This window comes from Typopeltis vanoorti, chromosome 24, assembly GCF_054136105.1.
Source record: "Typopeltis vanoorti isolate ZY-2024b chromosome 24, IOZ_Tvanoo_1.0, whole genome shotgun sequence".
Taxonomy (NCBI): domain Eukaryota; kingdom Metazoa; phylum Arthropoda; class Arachnida; order Uropygi; family Thelyphonidae; genus Typopeltis; species Typopeltis vanoorti.
This window is the reverse complement of record NC_143572.1, coordinates 46,781,543-46,806,685: the sequence shown is the minus strand read 5'-3', so window position 1 is coordinate 46,806,685 and position 25,143 is coordinate 46,781,543. Positions and strand designations below refer to the sequence as shown.

The 25,143-nt window shown below is 36.1% G+C and overlaps 2 protein-coding genes across 2 annotated transcripts in view; both read left to right on the top strand.

Moving 5' to 3' along the window:
• The window catches only part of LOC150093160 (coiled-coil domain-containing protein 12), a 54,353-nt gene extending 45,115 nt beyond the window's left edge, over nt 1–9,238 (top strand). The window contains exon 5 of the mRNA XM_090413871.1: nt 8,993–9,238. Coding sequence (XP_090269997.1) covers nt 8,993–9,078 — 86 coding nt within the window. The 3' untranslated portion in view covers nt 9,079–9,238. The remainder of the gene's footprint in view (nt 1–8,992) is intronic.
• A 13,091-nt stretch (nt 9,239–22,329) lies between these two features.
• Nucleotides 22,330–25,143, top strand: part of LOC150093159 (ubiquitin-conjugating enzyme E2 Z-like) — a 61,706-nt gene continuing 58,892 nt past the window's right edge. The window contains exon 1 of the mRNA XM_090413403.1: nt 22,330–22,576. Within this exon, the coding sequence (XP_090269529.1) occupies nt 22,368–22,576 (209 nt within the window). The 5' untranslated portion in view covers nt 22,330–22,367. The remainder of the gene's footprint in view (nt 22,577–25,143) is intronic.

Sequence of the window (25,143 nt, the reverse complement as noted above, 5' to 3'; positions counted from 1 at the left end):
TTTATTTTTCACTTGGTTAGACTATAATAAATTTAGTTTAATCCTTTATCCAAGTGTGAGCGAACAAAGTTTGCATCTGAAAATATCATCAGGACTGGGGTAAGGTAGTACAACACCGGGAAACTCGTAGCAAAAGTGGACCAAGCTAACATCACTCCTATCTCAGTATCTCCCATAATGCAAAACACATCTCATTGCAGATGTTATGCATTAAGGGAAGGGTCACTACCCAGACTAGTTTCGACCTTTATTGAGGTCTCTTCAGTGGAAGCCGGTTAGCTTGGTCCACCTTTGCTACGAGTTGCCCGGTGTTGTTACTACCTTACTCCAGTCCTGGAGATATTTTCAGACGCAAACTTTGTTTGCTCACACTTGGATAAAGGATTAAACTAAATTTATTATAGTCTAACCAAGTGAAAAATAAACTTTCAACATCTTTCTCTAAATCCAGAGTAATTTAATAAAAAGGTGGCACACCGTTTGCAACATCTATATAGGTAAAAGATGACCTCGCCATTGCTTCTGCCTGGTATCTCCACTACTGGGTCTGGCTCCCACTGAAGACCTCAATAAAGGTTGAAACTAGTCTGGGTAGTGACCCTTCCCTTAATGCATAACATTATACATATCTGCAGTGAGATGTGTTTTGCATTATGAGAGATACTGAGATAGGAGTGATGTTAGCTTGGTCCACCTTTGCTACGAGTTGCCCGGTGTTGTACTACCTTACCCCAGTCCTGAAGATAATTTCAGGCGCAAACTTTGATTGCTCACACTTAGATAAAGGATTAAACTAAATTTATTATAAATGCAGATGGCGTGAGGGTTACAGATGCAGAAGAGGTTGTTCATTTAATGAATGCCCATTTTGTTAAAAGCTATCAACCTGGTGTATGCAACATTGAGCTCACTGCCACCTCTTCACTAGATGAAGAAACTGAGGTGTATGATGATGAGGTATTAGAGCTGTTGCATAAACTGAATAAGAATTCAGCAATAGGGACTGATGGGATATCAGCATGTGTGCTAAAAGCATGTTCAGTTGAACAGCCTTTGATCAGGCTGTTTGAGTCTCAGAACATGGAAGAGGAATGTAAAGAATGTGTGGTAATTCCATTGCACAACAGTGGTGCAAAGACCGATGTATCCAGCTATCGACCAATTAGTATCTCTGGAGTGGTGGTGAAGATTTGGAAAAATTGGTTAGGGCTCGCATTCAGAAATGGATTGACAGTGAATCTCTACTTTGCAATGAGCAACATGGGTTTTCTAAGGGAAGGTCATGTTTTAGCAACTTGTTCACACTCTATAACAATGTTACCATTGAAATAAAGAGGGGAATGGATACCGTAAAATATTGTTAATTATTTATTTTTAACTATCTGTGTCTTTACTTACATTTTTATTTACTTTATTCTGCTTCACTAAGTTAATGACTAGAAACTTCTTCAACACTGCCTTTCAAGGTGTTAGGCTTGTGTTCGCTTAACCTGTACTACAAAAGATAATCTTACTGTAACCAATTTCTGTCCCCCCCCCCCCTTCTCTGTGGTTAGTTAGACCTCGTGTAGTAAGCCTATCTGACGTAGCAGCCCCTGAACACTCGCGCAATATCAGTTAAGAAATTTATATTTTATTATCGACTGCACTACTTAATTGACCTTCTATTGCTTGTAAGTTAGGGTGAGAAGATAACAGAAATAAAATAATATGTTTACACAATTTCCTTATATGCAAGTCGTGGTTAGTCATTTCTTACTATTCCCCGCAGGTTTGCTAATTTTTTCGAGATAGTGCATTGGCTAAGGAATAAGAACTAGGTAATTACTAAACTAAACAAAACATTTATTTTCGATCTAATGGAATTGGTACAGAGCACATAATAATTACTGAAAGATTAATTTACTCAAAAGTTTTAACACACAAAACAATTTGCTATCTAAGCAACAGAACGTATTCTGCTTTCACTACCAGAAAACTTATACCTTAACATAAACGTGTCTCCTGTGACACAACTTAGCACACATACACTTGCAAGCTAACATTTATCTTCCAAAAACGATTGTAACAAAAACTTTCTTCCGCACATACAATACTTAATTAGCACTAATTCCAACGTTATCACATACAACATGTGAAATAAAAACACTTTAACAACACATATTCTTCCATCAATTAAGATTCAATTTACCGCCTGTTAACAAATAACCTCTCGCAATCACATACGATCACATACTCTTAACAAAATACAATAAAATAGTTGCTTACTTGCTAACAATCACAAGTGGAAAGTCCAATTTACACACATCGACCTACAACAAAACTTGCGCATCTTCCGTCTGCTCAGTCTTTGAGAGTTGTCCTCCATCAAACTATCTGGGATTCTGCTGTAGCTATCCAGAGCCTAGAGAGAGAGAGGGGGCTGGCAGTGAAGAAACATCTGGTGTCTGCGGCAGGAAGAACAATCCTTCTGGACGAAGGGAAGTAGCCACCGTGGAAGTCGAACGTGAAGAGCCAAAAAACAGTCTTCAGCCAAACACTGCATTCCATATTATTCTGTTTTCAGTCCTTTGTTCTTAATTATGAATCTCCCAGGATTAGCCAGTAGCAAAAAATATTGATGTCATCCTGGCCGTTTGACCATACGATCATTGGATGGAATTTATCAGCGCTAATCCAGCTTAATTCCTGCTAAGCTTCTACTGACAGGTCAAAATTCATGTGCATTCTTACAGCAATTTTTTTATTTTAGCATCTTATTAAGCACATTTTTTTTCTCATAATTTCAAATGAAAAACTGGAAAATCTTTAGCGAAAATTTTTTTGAAAAATTAATTTCTCACAAGATTTTACAATACACCACGATACTTTCGGTTGTTGCTAAGGCTTTGTACAGAATACAGCATGGTAGACTTGCATAAATTGGAGAATATAGGTTTGGATTATAAAATATTAGCATGGATAATATTTCATAAAATATTAGCTTGGATAAGAGGATGGCTGAGTGACAGATATCAATAAATGGTATAATGGGGGATGTGATTCTGCAAGATTTAAGGTAACTAGTGGTGTATCATGAGGATCAGTCCTTTGTCCACTGTTATTCAATCTATACATTAATGATATTGAGAAGGATTTGACAAGTGACATACAGCTATTTGCTGATGATGCAAAGATAGATAGGGATCAGGAATGCTGCTGATATGCAGTACTTGCAGAATGATTTGAATAGGCTAGAATTGTGGGCATGGGAAAATGGATATCAGTTCAATGTCTGTAAATTTAAAGTCATTCACTTCGGTGTGATTAGATATCCAATTTCATATTATATTGGTGGAATTATGCTTGAAGAAATTGATGAGGCTAGGGATCTTGGAGTGTTAATAGATAGGAAGTTGAAGTTCAAGGGCCATGTGGCAAAGATTGCAATACAACTTAAAAGATAATTGCAATGCTGAAATGAACATTCACATGTAAAGATAAGGTTGTCATATTTCCTCTTTACAAGGCCTTGATAAGACCTCACTTGGACTATTGTGTGCAGATCTAGTCTCCTGGTTTTTGTTGTGATTCTGATATATTGGCGAAAGTGTTAAAATTGATATCAGGATTATGGAATACTGATGAAGACAGATTGAGAATTTGTAGACTGCAGACACTAGCAAACAGGAGAAAGAGGGGTGATATGATTGAGATATACAAACTTCTGAAAGGGTCATACAGGATTTCAGTTGATGGAATTTTTCAATTTATGGAGGGTAGGAAAAGGACAAGAAGGCATCCTTGGAAGCTAAGAATGAATGCTGCTAAGAAGGGGATGAGGACTAGATTTTTATCTCAGAGGGTGGTGTGTGATTGGAATGGATTGCCATTGGATGTTGTGAGCACAGCAGTGTGAATGAATTCAAGAATAAGTATGATAGCTGTTGCGTGTAGTATATGGCCTTCCTCGATGAGTCCCTGGCAGTCTCTCTTAATAATAATAATAAAATTGGCATCCCTTATCTGCTATACCAAAGACCAGCCGTGTTCCCTAGACCTGTCAGGTGTTTACTAGATCCCTCGCAGTCACAAAATTTCCTACTATGGCTAAACAGGTAGGGAAGTCAATATCAGAATTTCTGAACACATGGACTACATTCAGTTCTACCATTATAGCCACTCTGGATTTGCTGACCATACTTTGAATATCCACGTGGACAGTAGGATCCCCCCCCCCCCCTACTGTCCACGCCCAAAAAACCGGCTAACTTGGCTATGGCTGAGGAAGATCCTTCAGTTCCTCACGTCACCGACAGGAATCGAACCTTGGATACTCCTTCCCCAGGCATATGGTTGTGAAGCACACAGCCACTAGGCTAACTGCGCAGACAGACTTTTTATTGCTTTAATTAATATAGGAGGTATTTTATCGTCTTGTAATATTTTCCAGAATAGATTTCTGTTCAAATTATCACATGCCTTTTCATTGTCAATAAATAGAAGAAAAGTGGGCAGGTTAAATTGTTTGCTTTTTTCTATGATCTGTTGCATTGTGAAAGAGGCATCTGTGCATCCTCTCCCTCTTCTAAATCCACACTGTTCTTCTTCTAAATAATTTTCTGTATATTTAATTAGTCTGTTCTTTAAGATGTTTGCATATAGTTTAGATGCTGTTATTAAGAGAGTAATGCCTCTGTAATTTCCGCATTTGTCCTTGGGACCTTTTTTGTGAATATTTATTACTACTCCAGTTTCCCATTCTTTTGGGATCTTTTGATATTTCTAGATATTATTGAAGAGTTTAAATAGGTTTTCTTTTAAGCTATTGTCTTCATATTTAAAGAGCGCAACGCATATTCCATCCAGGCTCGGGCTTTTTCTATTTCTTGAGTTTTCTAATTCTTTCATTACTATTCTTCTGTACTTTCCTGTATATTGATATCTTCAATTTTGTGAGTTTTGTCATTGTTTTATATTTCTTGTTTTTCATTCCACAATATTTTAATAGTGTTCTATCCAATCCTCTCTGGAAATTAGATTGTTTCTTAATTGGTCATTTTCTGCTGTTTGTAGTTGCCTGAAAATTTTAAAACCTGTTCTTTGTGGTCCAGTGATATCCTGCACTAATGATTTAACATATTTACTCCAATCTTCTCTGCATATACTTCTGGAAAGCTTTCTGACTTCAGCCTGTAATTTCTTATATTGTATATAGTCAGCAGTGTTTTTACTTTGCAGATAGATTTTAAAAGCTTGTTTTTTCCTTTTGATTAATTCCTTTAGGTCATTATTCCAAGTTCTGAGCATTGCTTAAGACAAAATATATATATATATATATATATATGTGTGTGGCGATTAGTTTTTACTCGGTTGTTATACATTTCAAAAAATAGATTTAATGACTCCAAGATCGAGATAACATATAAAGATTTTAATGATAAATACTACTAGTTTCGGCATATAGCAGCCTTCTTCAGGTATTTATAAAGGAAAGGAATACTAATAAACATTGAATTATTTAAATAAACAAACTGGAAATTACAGGTACAAATTGCCTCACATAATCGATACATAAAAACGTTGTATTTTTCAAGTTGTTTATTAGTATTCCTTTCCTTTATAAATACCTGAAGAAGGCTGCTATATGCCGAAACTAGTAGTATTTATCATTAAAATCTTTATATGTTATCTCGGTCTTGGAGTCATTAAATCTATTTTTTGAAATATATATATATATATATATATGGAGATTCATTGACTCGGTTGAAATCATCATCATCATCAAATTCCTGCCATGCACCCACAAGGGGTGTACAGGATATGATAGTACTACATGAAAAAATTATATCATTACTAACTTCCTATCTACAATTTTCCTCCAAATCAGTCTGTTACTTGTCAAGACTCCAACATTATCAGATCTTATATTTCTATCATCTAAGGCACTTTGTACCGTATCAATCCACCTATATCTTGGTCTTCCTCTGGGTCGTTTTGCTGCCTACCTGGCAGAGAACACTTGTTTTGCTAATCTTTCCTCGCCCATTCTGTTTAGGTGACCATACCACCTGAGATTAGCTCTGCTAACGCATTCCTGGATGCTGACAATATCAAGTTCTTTCCTAATATCCTCGTTTTTAATATGATATTGCCATTGATGACATCTGTTCACGCCTATAATCTTTCTCAGGACTCTCATATCTGCGGTTGAATGACTTAAACCGAGAGTTAAGTAAAAAAGGTTTAATAGTAAAACACGATTAGTTTCAGCTTATAACAGCCTTCATCAGGTGACATTATAAAAGAAAAGAAAAAACACTTAACACTGAAGCTTAAAGAAACTATGAACAACATAGAGTCTCTATACATAATTAGGACGAAAACGTTGTAGTTGTATTTAAAGCTGTTCTTTTGTTTGTTGCATTGTTAGGAGAGTGCGTGCTTGCAGCATCACGTGAACACCAGTACCTGATTACTGCTGAATGGCTATCTGGGAGGTTGTAGCTCAAGTTATTATTTAGATGTTCAGGGGTGAGGATGATTTCCCTAGATTCTACGATTTTTCTCTCCATTTCATCATAGCAACGAAAAATGTTGGTAGATCTGTCCCAGCGGACTGTATGACTTGGGTTATCATCATTAAGATTAGCCGAGAAAAGGATATGGTTTGATAAGGCACTGGCTCGCTGTCTCTTGAAAGCAATGTCCCTCATGTGTTCCTCCATACGCAATTCATTAGATTTGTCCGTCTGGCCAAAATAAGGAATATCACAATCACACCATATTTTGTACACACCAGGATATTTAAGATGATGATGACAAGGTTTTGGGTGGCTTATTAAGGAGTGGATTTTTGGAAGTGGAGTGAACAAAGTTCTGATATTGTATTTTCTTAGAACCTTGGCTAATTTTTGTGAAACTGAACTTATGTAAGGAATAGATATATTGCCTTTGACTGTGTTTATTTCTTCTGTGTGATGACTAGGAGGATTAAGAAGGAATTTTTCAATAATTCTTTTAGAATATCCATTAAGTAAGAAAGTAGTTTTGAGATAGTTGATTTCTTTATGAAGTTCATCTGGGTCATCAAGAAGAGAGTAAGCTCTATGTCCCAAAGTAGAAATTATTCCAAGTTTTTGGGGAGGGAAGTGATGGGGCTGACTATGAAGATACCTGTTAGTATGTGTAAGCTTTCTATACATCGAAATTTTTAAGTTTACCAGAAGAGCGGGTCAGTTTTACATCTAGAAAAGGCAGGGAACTATCAGTTTCAAGCTCGGCTGTGAACTTTATTCTTGGATGTCGACTATTGAGATGTTTAAGGAATCCATAAGGGAATCATGGCCATGGCTCCAAATGAGGAAAATGTCATCCACATAATGTTTCCAAACCTTAGATGTTAAAGCAAAGGAAGAGATAGCCTTGGCTTCAAAATCCTCCAAGTAAATATTTGCAAGAACAGGGGATAAAAGATTACCCATCGGCAGAGACCACGATTTTGCTTGTGTATAATATCTTAGAATCTAAAGTAACCGGATTTGATGCAATGGGTAAGTAAAGCCAACATTTTTTTGGATAACTTGTCTTGGAGTAATGTTAGGACTTCGTCTGTTGGAACATTAGTGAACAAGGAAACTATGTCAAAGCTAGCCATGATTTCATATATATGTATATTATTGTTCATATTTACTCAGTAGATAATATTATAAAAAAATTAGTTTGAATGACTATATACCGAGAATGAAAAAGAAAAGGTTTAATGTTAAGATACTACTAGTTTCGTTGAATAAATCAACTTCTTCAGGTATCACAGGCAAAGAATTATATAAAATAACAAAGACATGATAAAATTACATCAATAGATCTAGTATAAAGCACAATAGTACATTTTAAAACAGGAATGCATGCTGGAGTTCCAATTGAAGTTGACTACATGCATGAGCTGTCACCAGTGCGCCAATACTGGACAGTGGCAATGTGTGCATCAGAAAGATTGTAGCTAAGGCTGTTGTTAATATGGGATGAATTGAGCGATATTTCTCTAGATTCGATAATCTTTCTTTCGAGTTCATCATAACGCACATGGATATTAGAAGTTGGCGGCCTTCATCCGAGTTGATAGAGAAGAGAACGTGGCTAGAGAAAGCACTGGCCATACATCAGTTCTCTCTTGCCAAAACTGGCAAAAATTTTTATGAAATTCAAGATTAGAACTTGCTTCACTATGTTTCCAAAACTTCGCTCCATACTAAGTAGACCTAAAGTGAAACATCTTCCTATTCAGTATCCAGGAGTCTACAAGATTTTGTGTGAATGTGGCAAACCATATTATGGCCAGACAGCTAAATCTATCATTTTACGTATGGAAGAACACCAAAGAGACATCTTGTGCAATAGGACTATGGCCAACGCTCTCTCTAGCCACGTTCTCTTCTCTATCAACTCGGATAAAGGCCGCCAACATCTCGTAGACTGGCCGCAAACTTCTAATATTCATGTGTGTTATGATGAACTCGAAAGAAAGATTATTGAATCTAGAGAAATATCGCTCAATTCATCCCATATTAACAACAGCCTTAGCTACAATCTTTCTGACGCACTGGTGACAGCTCACGCACATAGTCAACTTCAGTTGGAACTCCAGCACGCATTCCTGTTTTAAAATGTACTATTGTGTTTTATACTAGATCTGTTGATGTAATTTTATCATGTCTCTGTTATTTTATATAATTCTTTGCCTGTGATACCTGAAGAAGTTGATTTATTCAACGAAACTAGTAGTATCTTAACATTAAATCTTTTCTTTTTCATTCTTGGTATATAGTCATTCAAATTAATTTTATATATATACAGTGAATATATAATCCCCTTAATTTAAATAATGACTATCATATTATATTTAAGACTTAGTTATTTGTTCTAGTAAATTGTATAAATGCCATCAATTATTTCAATTAGAGTACTACAGTGAGATTTTTTTTTTTTTTTTTACCTCTTTACATGCAAACAGGGGACAGGCTGAGATCAGAACAGACCCTTGCTGAAGCAGTGAGTACAGTGACAGAGCGGAACTATGTTGATTCAGATGAAGATTAATATCCTACAACACAGTTTCTTTACAAATAAGAATTTTAAAAATTAAATTGATTAAGAAGAGAGTGCAAAACTTGAACTTGCTGAATGTTATTCATTCATGTTCATGTGTGACCGATAATAAAGCAAAGAAGGAAGATTAAAATCACTCTTGTTGTAACAATTTTTTTTTTGTACTTGATATAGTATTTCAAGCATTATTTTTAAAAAAATGCTCATGTAATTAGAATCTTATCATCTGATTAACAAATGCATAACACTAACACTTCTCATACAAACAACACAAAAGAAATGTATTTTTAAATAAATTAAATTTCTTTTAAAATACATAATTCTCAGTAAAATTGAAAGTGGGGTGCTTAAGTCAAAGCTGCATAACTGGGAAGAGACCTCCACATAGCCTTTTAAGGAATGTGGAGAAGTGACTGGGACATTCTGATCTAATGTCCAATCCTTACCTTATGGTGCTGTTAGGTATCTACCTGGATACTGAATGAACAAGAATGGGCTGTAATTTGTAATTTAACTGACCAAATTGTATTCTTATTGGCTTAAACCACAATGTAAAATGATGATACAACATGACAGAATTTCATGTTGGCTGGAGTGTTTCTTGGTTGAACAAGGTCCCTGTTGATTTCATCAGGGAACTAGTACGAACAAGCAAAGTCAACTACTGGATTAATTTGGAGGAAGATTGTTGATCAAAGTTAGTAATGTCGTAACTTTTTAATGTAATTATTCCATAATATCCTGTACATCCCCTAAGGGTGCATATCAGGAATTTGATGATGAAAATTGGAAGGCTACAAAAAATAATAATAATGGAATTAAAATTAGCATTAAATATTTTTATGCTTTTTATGAATATAGCTTTTTGGGGGTTCACTTTTTTTTTTTTTAGAAATTTGTGTTATCCAACCAGAAAATATCTTGTTTTTTATTATTGTGTGTTCTGTATAAACTAAATAATATAATAATGAAAATGTAAAGAACACTTCTGTGATTTGGTGATCTCTCAATTATCTGACCTTCCAATGACTAAACTTTCCATTAACTGACCATGTTTTTTTTTTTTTCTTTCCCCATGTTCACCATAATGTGAATGTGTTATGTCATGATCAAGTAAGTTCATATCACCTAATTAATGTTTTGATAATGCAGTTAATCCCATTTATATAGTATTATTACATTTACGGCTATTTTGCCTGCTTCTGTTTAGGAGTGCCCCTGTTTAAATGTCATTGGCTTTTTACTCACAGATTCTTAGGGCATTGTAGATGTATATTTACCAAGAAATATATGTAGCATAGAGGACAAGAAATTTGCACATACCTTTTTCTGGGTGCTGTGGCTTTTCATCTTTCAGCATTGTCCAAACTACTGTGTGTGTGTGTGTGGAGGGGGGGGGGGATTAGGCAATGTGGGAGAATTGAAATACAAATGGAAAAAACCCAGGTTTTTTTGGTAATAACATATACATATATATTATAAGGGATGGGCGGAGCGTTTTTTATATTTATATAAGGTGGGAAAGGGGTTGAAAACAGCAACTGATTTTTAGAGGGGGGGGTTGACGGGGTGCAGTCCGTTTCGACTATTCTTGGTCATTGTCTATGTGTTCAGACGACGACTAAGAATAGTCGAAATGGACCGCACCCTGTCAACCCCCTTTGCTCCCCCCTCTAAAAATCAGTTGCTGTTTTCAACCCCTTTCATCCTTTCCCACCTTATATAAATATAAAAAAAACGTTCTGCCTATCCCTTATAATATATATGTATATATATATTATTCAAAAAAAACCCGGGTTTTTTCCATTTGCATTTCAATTCTTCCACATTGCCTAATCCCCCCCCCCCACACACACACACGCACAGTAGTTTGGACAACGCTGAAAGATGAAAAGCCACAGCACCCAGAAAAAGGTATGTGCAAATTCTTCTTCTCTATGCTACATATATTTATTCGTAAATATACATCTACAATGCCCTAAGAATCTGTGAGTAAAAAGCAAATGACATTTAAACAGAGCACTCCTAAACAGAAGCAGGCAAAATAGCCGTAAATGTAATAGTTTGTTAAGAGAAGTAACATGGGAGTTTTCCCAGAAATAATATCCATTTATATAGCTTTCTATGTTTGTCAGTTGCATGCATTCTAAGGCCAATGAACTATTTTAAAGCACATGAGATTGGCTCATTCATTTTCCGTTGAAAATGTCCTATAAAGGTTCTTCATGTCCCAGACAGGATTCATGTCCAGGTCTTTCCAGCCAAAGAGCGTCGTCATTACTGACTGATTTCCTCTGAAATGGCATCATCATCATTTCAGGGGAAATCGATCTATGGTTGTTGGAAACAATCTGTAAAATCTAATTTTGGAAATTTCTTAAGTAGAGATTGCTGTCACAATCCCTCCCCTAGCCAGTACATTCAACCATACAGTGGCAAGCCAAAACATTGCTAGGATCAGCTTGTCTCCACATGGGTTCAGTTGGTGAACTCAATCACCAAAATCCATAGAGCCTCGTAGCTCAGTCGGTATAGGCAAAGACCTGGGTTTGATTCCTGTCAATGACTTGAGGACCCTTTATCTAATCTCTTTTACTAAAGGTGAGTTAGCCAGTCTCATGAAGGTAGAAGGGTTTTTGTCCCTCAGAACAGGTAAACTGGTCAGGAGAGCACATGCAGTTAACAGACAAAAATACATTATAACCAACAGCTTCATGTTGTTTTTCTAAGATGGTACCGTACTTCCCATATGGGACTCACGGCTGCTGCATCATCATACAGTAATAATAATAATAATTACTGACTGAGCTATGGCAGTGCCTTTGATATTTAAATTGCCTTGAACAGAATAACATTTTATAATTTGGTTCATAACAAAAAAAAAATAAAAAATATATAAATCTGTTAGTACAGCATCTTGGAATATTTGTTGCCTGAGATACTCTTTGTATTTTGAAGGAGAATTGTTGAAATGGTTCCAGACTCATAAAATTCCTGTCTTCATTGAAATAAATGATAAGAGGAGTTTATTATATGAACTCCTATTATCATTTGAACTAAAGTATTTAAAAAACCTTTTTATTTCAGTAGCAGATCAAAAAGTGCCACATATATTACAGCTCTGAAAAAATAAGAGAGGGAGAGCATCTAAAAAATATTAGAAAACAATGATTTTATTGATATTCAGAAACTCAAGTAGAGCTAAACCTAAGATAGTGTTGTAACTTCAAAAGAAACTTCCAGAATGAGAGATTGTTAAATGTAGTGTTTTGTGAACATCTCATCTTGGAAATTTAGGTAAGGACAAGGTTTGGGCTGATAATCCAATCCTGGTCCTCACCTAGTTGATTTTTTGTGAGAGTCAGCATGAGTTTAAGGGAGGTCATGTTTTTGGAGTTACTTACATAGGGGCCTCTCCATATCAACTGAACTCTGGCTTCCCGTTGTGTGGCCCATTTTCACAAATTCTGGCAAATTCCCAGTAAGTATTCTTGCTTTAAAAGGATACGTTCCTAGTTTGAGAATGGTTATCTACATCTTAGAACCACTAAGTGATAGATGATCATCACCTGCTGAAATAACCCCACCCAGCTTATTGGAGGGTTGAAGTGACAAATGCCTTGTTTGTCTCCACAACAAGGGTTTTGGCTTCTCCATACATTAGTGACACCAATCAGGGGCATGAAAAAACATACATGAGACCCAAACATCCATTTCAAGGGTATGCCAGTAAAAATGATGTTGCTGCAAGATAGTGCACAGACTAAACCTCTCGGTAATGAATTAGGAGGCTTCCTGGTCAATTGGTGCATAATCCTGCTGTCACATTCTGCCAGATCATGCTGTAAAGGAAGTCAGAGTAGTATTTGGAAGAACTGTTGACCAGTCCCCTTGCCATAATTGGTTGAGTTTCCTGATGGTGAAGGGATTCAAGGAGAGGTATAATGATTGATTTGGGTCTCCCATGATGAGTCTCTAGACTCCATGGAGATGCTGTAAATAATAATGTGCCCAAGGGATTAGTCACTCTATATGAATGTCATGTCCAAGTGACTGTCTCCTCTCAGTGCACATCTATTATTATGAATTATGTAGAAGATGACACTGCAATAAAAATGAATCTCCCGCAAAAATTAATAACTGCAAAAAGACAAAACATCAATAACAAATACAAATCATGCAAGAATCTCCACAATAAAAACGCTTTCGCGTCCAGTTTGCTAACATCTGTAGCATTAACAACCACAACATAAACTACATCACCAAACTAGACATCTTACTCTCAACACACACACAAACTACAGCTTCATCCACTACAGGAATTAATTTGCATGCAACTTGAATAAAAGTTACAGAAAAAAAATTGCACATACAACAGAGGATAATTGGAATGTGGTTGCCGTGTGAAGGACTTGAAACGACCACACATGGACAACTGTGCACAGATTTGGTCTTTTGGGTTCCAAGGGGATGAAGTTACAGAGATACTGGGATTGGATTATGGAATGTAAATTATGAGGATAGATTGAGATATATGGATTTCAGACACTGAGAAAGGGCTAATAGGATGGAAGTCGAAAACTACTGAGAAGGTATTACAGGATGTGGATGCTGGGAACAGGACAAGAGGAAATCCATGGAAGTTAAGTGTGCAGGTAAGAAAGGGATGAGAAATAAATTTTTCTCTCACAGAGTAGTGAGTGGAACAGTTTGCCTGTTGAAATGGTGAATACATAAAGTGTGAATGAGTTTAAGAGAAGGTATGATGGCTAGTGTATGTGATGTATCACCCCCCCCCCCATTGAGTGAATTCTTTACTACCTGAAGGTCTGATGACAATAATCTTAATGAATTAGCATGAAAGCATTTCTTTCAAATATAAATTAGATGTATTAATATTTAAAAATAATGTGTATATATTTACGCTATAAATATTTGCTTAACACTCGGGCGCTCACATCTGATCTGACAGATACATGCAAAATGTTTAATATAAATATTCTTACACAATTCAGTGTATAACTTGGAGGTCATGAGTACCTGTGCATTCATATGTTACGAGTGATATTCCGCATTTTTTTTTTTTTTTTTTTTTTTTTGCTGTCAGTTTGGTTTAGCGCATGTTATGTAAAGGTTTGTGATATTTGATAGTAAATTGTATCTGAGAGATACCGTGACCTCCGATGTCAGTATAGTATGGTTTAGTTGTTGTTGTTTTTTATTCTTTGTTCAATAATTTCTAGATTGTAGCTGAAAAAAATAAACAAACCATCATGTATTACTGAAATAGAGAGCCAAAGGCTTATTTTTGTCATTCATGTCCTCTATGAGATGTGCTTTACATTTATGGAATACTAAGGAAAGTGGTCTTGAGCTTGCTCCACCTTTACTACGAATTGCCCATTAAGTCACTACTTATGCTTGCATCTGCCGAAACTTTTAGTTTTTTATATACTCGACGCGAAACTTGTTTCTATATTTGGCTATGAAATAATGTTGGATTTAATATTCACTTAATTTGTACCATCATGTACTATATTTGCAGTGTTTTTTCCTTTTATGTTTTATTGCATTTTAGCACATACTAGTAATGAATGTATCTCTCAGATATACCACATCGTACACTGCAAAATTAGCGATGCGAGCTCCCAAGTGTTGAATACCTATATGTATAATGTGTGTGTATATATATATATTTAGAAAGTTTTTTTACCATGGGTATAATATGTTAAAGATGCCAAGTTATTTTAAACTTGGTTTTACTCCATTTCCCAAGTAAGCAAACAGACAAATAAGTCAAGTTTGCACCTGCACGTATTGCAAGTCTAGACAACTCGTGGTAAAGGTGGAATAAGTTCTGATCACTATTCCTAATATTTACCCTTAATGCAAAGCCCATCTCCTTGAAGAGATGTATGATGCTATGTATTAAAGGCAAGGGACCACTACCCAGACCGGTTTTGACCTTTATTGAGGTCTCATCAGTGGGAGCCATATAGTTGCTAGGCCACCCAATCTTTCTTGGGTCGTTGCTGTTCACAAATAATTTTTAATCAGTTCACACTTGGAAAATTTTCTTTCCGCACTTGCTATGCTGAAAGGAATTGTTAGCGTAGCGATGGGCCCTACTGCAATATGGCTGAACTAGCACCCTGTTATAAGGATTATAATCCTTATGACAGGAAGGATTATAATTGATCATATCATGGTATCTCTACTATGGCTCAAGTGCTGTGGAAGTAAATGTCATCCAGGGCTAAACAGACACTTCCCATCGTATAAGGCTTTGTTTTTTTTATCTTTATTTTAAAATTCTTTAATTATCTGTATGGTGTAATTATTTGCATAAATATGTTTTTTTATTATTCCTTGGACTATTCAGATTTAATCTGGATGATTGCAGGTAGTGCCTGATATATGGAACACATGATGTATTGTAGGATTATGTTGATGAACGGATTTAAACGTGGCCGTACGAGTTGATCCACGTGAAGGACGTCCAAAAAGTGTAATAACATCAGAAATCATTGATCAAGTGCATGATATGGTATTGGATGACCGGAGAGTCAAAGTGCGTGAAATTGCTGAAACTAGGCATTTCAAAAGAATGTGTAGGATATATTTTGCATGAAGAATTGCAAATGAAAAAGCTTTGCACAAGATGAATGCTGTGCTTGCTCACAACAGATCAAAAACGCTGAAAATGAAAATCTGAACAGTGCTTGGAACGTCTTAACAAAAATAAAACTGATCTTATGCTTCGATTTATTACTATGTATGAGACTTGGATTTACCAAGTACACACCAGAATCCAAACAGTCAAAACAGTGGACAGAAGCAGGTTGTTTTGCATCAAAGAAAACAAAGTCGGTTCCATCAGTAGGAAAGGTCATGGCATCGGTGTTTTGGGATGTCAAAGGCATTTTGTTTATTAATTATCTTGAAAATGGTAAAACGGTAACTGGGGGATATTATTCCGATCTTTTAATTAGACTAGACGAAAAAATCCGTGAGAAAAGACCCGGTTTGCAGAATAAAAAAATCATCTTTCATCAGGACAATGCACCTGACCACAAAGGTGTTTTGGCAATGGGAAAATTAAAGGATCTGCACTATGAATTGTTGGAGCATCCACCATGTTCCCCAGACTTTACTTTCTTTGACTTCTATCTCTTTCTTAAACTAAAACCCTTCCTCGCTGGTCAGCGTTTTTCTTCGAATCAAGAGGTGATTGCAGCTGTAGAGGGAGGGGGGGGGGTATTTGGCAGACCTTGCTGAAAACCACTATCATAATGGCACTTTAGCATCGCTGGAATAAATGTATGTCTTAAGGGAGATTATGTTGAAAAAATAAAAATAATTTTGAAAATTAAAAATTCGTTTTTTCATTGTTAGGTGGAGAACTTTTCAGACCACCCTCGTAAACATTGCTTATAGATTAAAACATCCTTTAGCATCATTTAATTTCAATTTTTTTTTATCCACCTTACTTTTTTGTAGTTATTGTTGACGATAATTAACTTGGTCTACGTGTAGTTTTCCCTATTGAGTGAATTGTCTATTAGTGTCAGTCAACTTTCTGCCATCTCCTGTTCCTAATCTTTAATTAATATTATATGCTATATGTAATTTTATGTTCCATGGTCAGTTTTCGTCTCTCTCTTTCTAATGAATTTTATATCCAAAGGAAATAGATGGAATTCAAAAGTTTTTTTGCCCTGACGAATATTTCGAAGATCGATTAACACCAAATCTCCACTTACTGCAGCATCATTCAGAGATGAGTTCGAGGCATTAAAGGAATGAAGAGTTCAGGACAGACATTACGGATAAAATATGGATAAAGGTTGTTCATCTAAATCCAATCAGGTACATATTATTTCTGAAATACTCTGAATAGTACGAAATAGTACGATTTTTTAGCTTCAGAGTTGAAAATCCGAATATCTCAAAGGGAAAAACGAAATAGTCTTGCCAATTATCGACTTACTCGAAACTACTCGGAAAGAAAGTTATAGTAAGGTACCTCTGGTTGATGATCAGAACTGAAGAAAAGCTGATGCCTACAGAATTGCAAAAGCACTATCGTCGGTATTTGATGGGTTAAAAATCCAATTATCTTACCCAAAAGAACTCCCCTTGGAGGAAATTGGATAAAAATAGGTAGAAAAAACATTCTTCAGGTTTGTGACAAAAACTATCATATGGCTTTCATCAGGTCATCAAGCATTATTTAAAATTCTGGAAGGACACTCAGCTGCCCTAATATTTTTTTTTCAGAATGATAAGAAACTTGAACTTTCCGAAGTTAATGTACATGAGTACTTTTCTTTCACATCTATTATTGCCAACTAACTGGTTATGAAACTAGTGCAGACTGGTGTCCTGGATCCCTTTGGAATTAAGATTGTGAACTTTCACTTGTAAAGCCAAGGTGCCCTTTCACTATTATTATTAGTAGTAGTATGCGATGCCTTCAAAGAATCAATACATTCATCCATGGCATGCAGGCGGCTTACTGTTTATGATGTATTAGAGTAACATAGAGAAGGTTCCAAGACTGGTGTTGAAAATTACCGGCCGATCAGCATATCAGGAATTGTTGTCAAGGTCTTGGAGAAAATAGTCAAGAGGAAAATACAAGATTGGATTAATGAAAATGGGATACTGTATGGGGGATAGCATGGTTTTATGAAGGGGTAGATCATGCTTCAGTAACTTGCTCACGTTCTATAACAGTGAAGGTTGAACTGGATAAGGGTAACGGGTTTACAGTGATCCTACTGGACCATGCTAAAGCTTTTGATAGGATATCACATGGAATTCTAATCAGTAAACTGCAGCATATAAGAATGGATATAGGGTTGATAAGATGGATTGGAGGGTGGTTGATGGAGAGATATCAGAGAGTGGTTTATTCAGGAGTAGAGTCCAAAAGACGGCCTGTGACTAGTGGTGTGCCGCAGAGGTCTGTTCTTGGACCACTACTTTTCAATTTGCTCATTAACGATATAGGAAAGGAGCTGTGCATCTGTTTGCGGATGATGCAAAGTTGGGTAGGGCAATAGTGAATGCAGAAGATGTTAAAATCTTGCAGGATGATTTGGATAGATTGGAGGTCTAGGCTAAGGAGAATGGATGTCAATTTAATGTGGAAAAATGTAAGGTTTTGCATTTTTAGGTGAAAAGATTAGCAGCAGTATATCAAATTGGTTGAACTGTACTCCAGGATATTGACGAGGCCAGGGATTTGGGAGTGTTGATGGACAGGGAGTTGAAGTATAGGGGACACATCGCAAAAATGGCAAAATCAGCTCATCAAGTCACTTGGTTGCTGAAAAACACTTTAACAAACAGAGACAAACAGCTTATTGTTTCTCCGTATTGAGCCTTGATAAGACCCCATCTAGAACTACTGTGCCCAGATATGGGCGCCAGGGTTTCTTCTTGATGAGGAGGAGGTGGAGAGGATCCAGAGACGAGTGACCAAGATAATAGCAGGACTATGGAATGAACCTTATGAGAATAGGTTGAAGATTTATGGGCTGCAGAAATTGGTTGGTAGGCGAAAAAGGGGTGATATGATTGAGACATTCAAATTACTGAAGGGTTTCTATAAGATTAATTCAGAAGATATTTTTGAGAATAGGACTGGTTGTGGGAGGACGAGGGGCCATCCATGGAAGCTTGGTAAGAGTGTGGTTAGCAAGGGTGTGAGAGCTAAGTTTTTTACTTGGAGAGTGGTAAACGAGTGGAATAAGCTGCCAGAGTCTGTTGTGGGTGCCATGACTGTAAATGAGTTCAAGGTGAAGTATAATAGATACTGTGTGAATGTTGAATATTTGTTCTTGAAATGATGTTGGGCCACCCTCCTGAGTTTAAGGACTCCTTGGAGTTGCCCGTAATAATAATAACCTTGTATATTGGCCTTTTCTTAGTGCTTTGATTAAGTTTCACAGGCCTAATAGCTGCATTCTGATATTTTGCATACTTAATTTTTGTCTTTATTTTTACACCAATTTGAACACTTACTATTGAAATTACTTTAATTATTGAACAGCTGACAGATACTATTCAAATTAATTTAACTATTCATTCTTAAAAATGAAAAGTGAATATATATATTCAGTTTTATTCTTAGGGATTAAAATGAATATATTAATAAAGGCTTCTTTTTCTTTGAGTGCCACGCTTATCGGAGGTCCAATGACCACCTTGGCAAATTTTGAGCGATTCTCTGCCATTATGAATAGTCCCTCATAACTTATGCCAGTCTACTCTCTGTTGTCTGCCAGCCAAGATTTGTCGTCGTCTTGCTTGTCCTTTTCTTCCATTATCTTCCCTTTTATAATTAACTGAAGTATCTGATATTTTTCATTACGAAGTAGGTGACCAAGATATGCAGATTTTCTTCTTTTTATCGTTTCTAAAATTTCATATGATTTCCCCATTAGCTCCATTTCTTCTTAATTGGACGTTTTTGCTGTCCATGGGATTTTTAACAGTCGTCTGTATAACCATATCTCAAAGATTTCAAGTTTTTTTTTATCGATGCTGTCTTCATGGTCCAAGGTTCTTCACTGTGCATCAGTACACGCCATGCATAGCATTTAACCATGCTTACTCTAAGCTTTAAATTTAAATTACGGTTATACAGTGTTGATTTCATCAGGAGAAACGTTTTTTCCTGCCATTTCAATTCTAACTTTTATTTCCATTTCCGGATTGCATCCTTCATTTAATTAGCATCCAAAATATTTAAATTTTGTCACTCTCTCTCAATCACATTTATTGCCTTAATAAAAGCAATGAATTAAATTGGAAATAATTGGGAAAAGAGAAACATTTAAACAGTACTTAAATGATGCGATATCAGAATGGAGAGTTCGAAAATAAATAGAGTACGAGTCAAATGGATGTGTAATCTTATTAAGCAAGAGTTTCGTAAGAAAAGGAAAATGTGGAACCAATACCATTCATAAAGGACGCCATCCGTATGCAAACGATATTGGAAGAACAACAGTTGTGACTATAATCAGCAGGGTAGAATACTGTTGTTGAGAAAGCAAAGACTGAGTGTGAAAAAAAAAAACAATCTCTGCGTGCTAAACACAACCCACAAGATTCTATCGATATGCTGCAAGTAAAAGAAAGAATGGATATGAAAGAATAACTCTTCCAAATCCAGATAGCATGAGGCGTTACAAATTCAGAAGAGTTGTTCATTAACGAGTGCCCATTTCGTTGAAAGCTATCAACCTGGTGAATGCAACACTGACCTCACTGTTACCTCTTCACTAGATGACGAAATGTAGGTGTGTGGGGCCGAGGTATTAGAGCTGTTACACAAATTGAGTAAGAATTCAGCAATGGGGAGTGATCGAATATCAGCACGTGTGCTAAAACGGTGTTCAGCTGAACCGTTCCTTTGACCAGGGTGTTTAATATGAGTCTCAGAACAGGGAAGATTCTGCAGGAATGGAAGGAATGTATGGTAGTTCCATTGCATAAGGGCGGTGCAAATAACGATCTATCCAACTATCGACCAATTAGTATCTCAGGAGTGGTGGTGAAGATTTTGAAAAAATTGGTTAGGGCCTGCATTCAGAAATGGGTTGACAGTGAATCTCTACTTTGCAATGAACAACATGGGTTCATTAAGGGAAGGTCATGTCTTAGCAACTTGCTCATATTCTATAACAATGTTACTATTGAACTAGACAAGGATAATGGATACACCATGGAACTTTTGGATTTTGCTAAGGCTTTTGACAAAATATAGCATTGAAGGCTGTTGCATAAATTGGAAAACATGGGTTTGGATTATATACTATTAGCATGGATAAGAGTATGGCTGACTTATAGATACCAAAAATGGTATACGAGGGGATCTGAGTCTGCAAGGTTTAAGGTAACAAGTAGTGTACCAGAAGGATGGATCAGTGATTGATCCACTGTTATTCAACCTGTACATCAATGATAATGGGAAAGATTTGACAAGCGACATACAGTTATTTGCTGATGATGCAAAGATAGGTAGGTAGGGTAATCAGGAATGCTGCTGATATGCAGTCTTTGCAGTATGATTTGAATAGGCTGGAACTGTGGGCATGGGAAAATGTGTGTCAGTTCAATGTCAGTAAATGTAAAGTCATTCACTTCGGTGTGATTAGATATCCAATTTCTTATTATTTGGTGAGATAGGGCTAAATGGCCTCGCCTACTCCCGTATACGTGAATAAAAAGGCGTTAGCTGATTTTTTTTTTTTATGATTATTATGCTTGAAGAAACTGAGGCTATGGATCTTGGAGTGTTAATAGATAGGAAGTGTTAATTGAAGTTCAAGGGCCATGTAGCAAAGATTGCAAATACAACTCAAAAGATAATTGCAATGCTGAAATGCACGTTCATATGAAAGATAAGGATGTTATTTTGCCTCTTTACAAGGCCTTAATAAGACCTCACTTGGACTATTGTGCACAGGTCTGGTCTCCCGGTCTCCGTTGTGATTCTGATATATTAGAGAGAGTACAAAGGATAGTGTTAAAAGTGATATCAGGATTGTTGAATACTGATTGTGAAGACAGATTGAGAATTTGTAGACTGCAGACGCTAGCAAGCAGGAGAAAGAGGGGGTGATATGATTGAGACTTACAAACTTCTGAAAGGGGTCATACAGAATTTCAATTGATGGAATTTTGCAATTTATGGAGGGTGAGGAAAGGACAAGAGGGCTTCCTTGGAAGCTGAGAATGAAGGCGCCAAAAAGGGGTGTGAGGGCTAGATTTCAACCATGCACCACCCTCAGAGGGTGGTGTGTGGTTGGAATGTATTGCCTTTGGATGTTGTGAGTGTAAGCAGTGTGAATGAATTCAAGAATAAGTATGATAGCTAGTGTGTGTAGTATGTGGCCTTCCTCAATGAGTCTCTGACTCCCTGGAGGTCTCTCTTATAATAATAATAATAATAATAATAATAATAATAATAATAATAATGTATGCTTTCATTTTTGTCTTTATTTTTACAGCAGTTTGAACAGTTACTATTCGAATTAATTTGACTAATGAACAGTTAACAGTTACGATTCACATTATATCTATTTGCATATATTTATTTATTTTAATTTTATTTTATTTTTTGTTAATGTGTTTTATAACCCTCAAGTAGCAATCCTTCATTTCTCCTTTTCCTTTGTGTGGCGCTATACAAGTCGCTGCGGCGAGGGTATAGGTTCTGTTACTGTTCAGGTGTTGTAGTATTTTTTTTTCTTCTTTAGAACATGGCTGAAGGGACAAGTAAAGATGATAATGCTAAAGAAACTAAAGATCCAAAAAGTGATGTTATGGTATTAAATTTATTTAGTGGCGAAGATCCTTCAACAGCTTCTTTAGCATTTGGTTTAGCAGAGAGTTTGCGGTGGGATCCGATGAGTTGCAACGACTGGGACAAAGAACATCCTTCTCCAACTTGTTTGGTAAGGATAAAAAGGTAAGAGAAAGCGATTTATTTTGAATATTATCTAATCATTTTATAGCTATAATGGTCAGCTACTTGTGATTTATTTTAAGTGGACAAATCTTATAGTTATGCATTAAATGTAAGTTTCGAATAATGCAGTTTCATTATGAAGTATTTAAGTTTTTCAGTTATTGACAGTTAAGCGTTCGAAAATGTTATCAGTATAAATGAAATACTTTTATTCGAATTCGACTTTTCCGAATATGTGATTTATAATTGAAGCCTAGTAGCATGTTTTTATATATATTTTAGAAATAATCAAGCGTCTTGAAAGAACTATGGGTTTAATGATTTGGAACTGAAAAATTCAAGAACAATGAATTCTTTAGTTGAAACAATTGAAGTGTTAAGGCTTTTTTTCTTTTCTCTTTCCTTTTATTGTCCCATATATGAGATCATTGCATAGGCTTTAAAAAATTGCATCTGTGCTTTGAATACTGCAGTTTTAAGAAAATTGCGGGATTGGTTAATGAACATTCCCAAGCTCGCCATTCACATTCATGACCTTCAATGTAAATTAGCCAAATCATTTTCGAATTTATTATTATGAATTTAAGTTGAATAAACAGGCAAAGTTAATAATTTGTAAAATGTGAAACATTTTCCTCTGTTTTAATGCATGAAATTAATTTTCAATGCATGGTGGAATTTGCGATTTTGAGATATCTTACTTTTCACGAGACTTGAAAATAATATGTGACAAATTACGAGTCTCGAAAAATTATTCTTGGCATTCCCCACTCATCACGATATCATTCATTCGTTTAAAATTAGAAAATAAAGCATACTAAATAATTAGTAAGATTTTCTTTCAAATTTATCACATTATTTTCAAGTCTCGTGAAAACATTTTTAATACTAACTTGTTAACTCGATATGTTGTGTTAGGACTCACTTCCATTATCTTTCCACAATGTTTTCTGAACTGCCCACAAATTACGTGACCCAATTTTTCGTGCTGTAAAATAGTCATTTATATAATGGAGGTTACACATGGAACTCTGTTGCATAAGTTGGAGTGAATGGGGATGAATAAGAATTAGTGTGTGAGGGTGGCTGATGGACAGATAATGAAGTGGTGTTGATGTATGGGAGAGTCCAGTCTGAGAGAAGACAGATGACTCTTGATATACTTGGTCCACTGCTGTTTATTTTTTTGTCACTGATATTGGAAATTATTTAATGGGAAATAATTGGTTGTTTGCTAATAATGCAAAGCTAAGGCGAGCAATAATCAGTGAAGATTATGTAGTGATCTTGCAGATGACTTATTATTATTACGTGACCCCTCCAAGGAGTCCGAGGGCTCATTGAAGGAGGACCTACTCTACAACTCTCATCCACTCAATCTACCAATTACAGTGAAACACAACTACCACCATTTATGCCCACTACCACCACCACCAGTAGTGTTTTCACAGGCAATCACAAAACATCCATGCCCATGGTGGGATTTGAACCCACAGCCTTTTGGCTGGCGAGTAGATACGCTAACCACTCGACCAACCAGGCCTGCAAATAACTTATAAGACCATGCACTTTGGGATGAAGATATCACAATCTAAAGACTATATTGATGGAAATGAATTTCAAGAAATTGATGAGGCCAGGGATTTGGGGCTGATTGTATAGAGAGGACATTGCAAAGGTGGTCAAAACAGCACATCAGACTATGTATTTGGAGAAACACAGTAACAGACAGGGATTAAGTAGTCATCCCTTCATAAGGCCACATCTGGACTTCCATCTGCAGATCTGATTGCTGGAATTATGTGAGGATGTGGAGGTTGTGGTGAAGATCCATATGTTAAGGCTTAAGTGCTGGGAGAAACTTGTGAGAGGCTTAATGGAGTGAAACAACACTGAGAAAGGATTAAAAATATTAATTCTTCCAATGTTTTGTCTGTCACTGAGACATTCTTGGAACAAATTGTTCCAGTGAGTCCTCTCTTAGAACTTAATCATATACACCACACCTTATCTAATGGCTACAGTTCCCGCTGTATCAAAAAAATAATCCTTGACCATCTCTTCAAAAGATTTTAGTAATGCTATCATCATTCCCTGTGTTGGAGGTACTTGAAAAAAATAGCTAGTCTTAAAGAAATCTCTGCACGGTTTTCAAGTCCCCTGTTCCTGCAATTTGGCTTACTATGGACAGACCGAAAAATCAGTCAACATCTGCACAGGAGAACACAAAATACGTCTGGAGTCTTGAAGACAATGCTTTAGATATGGCTCATAGAATCAGTTGGAAGAAGACCACCATGCTCCATTGCAGTAAGTATAGAATTGAAGACTAATTTTGGTATCAACCTAATTTAAATAAATATGGGAAATAGTAATGCTTCAAGATCCCAGTTTACATCTTAGATGCCCACAAAGTGCACCCCACCTAGTTAGGACTAGTCTTTCACCCATGTGTTTCACTTAGTTTTGTGTTTCCTATGTGTGTATTACAAGTGTCATGTTGTATATCCTTGATATCTCAGTGACTGAGATGAAATATTGGAAGAATTAAATAATATTTTAATCCC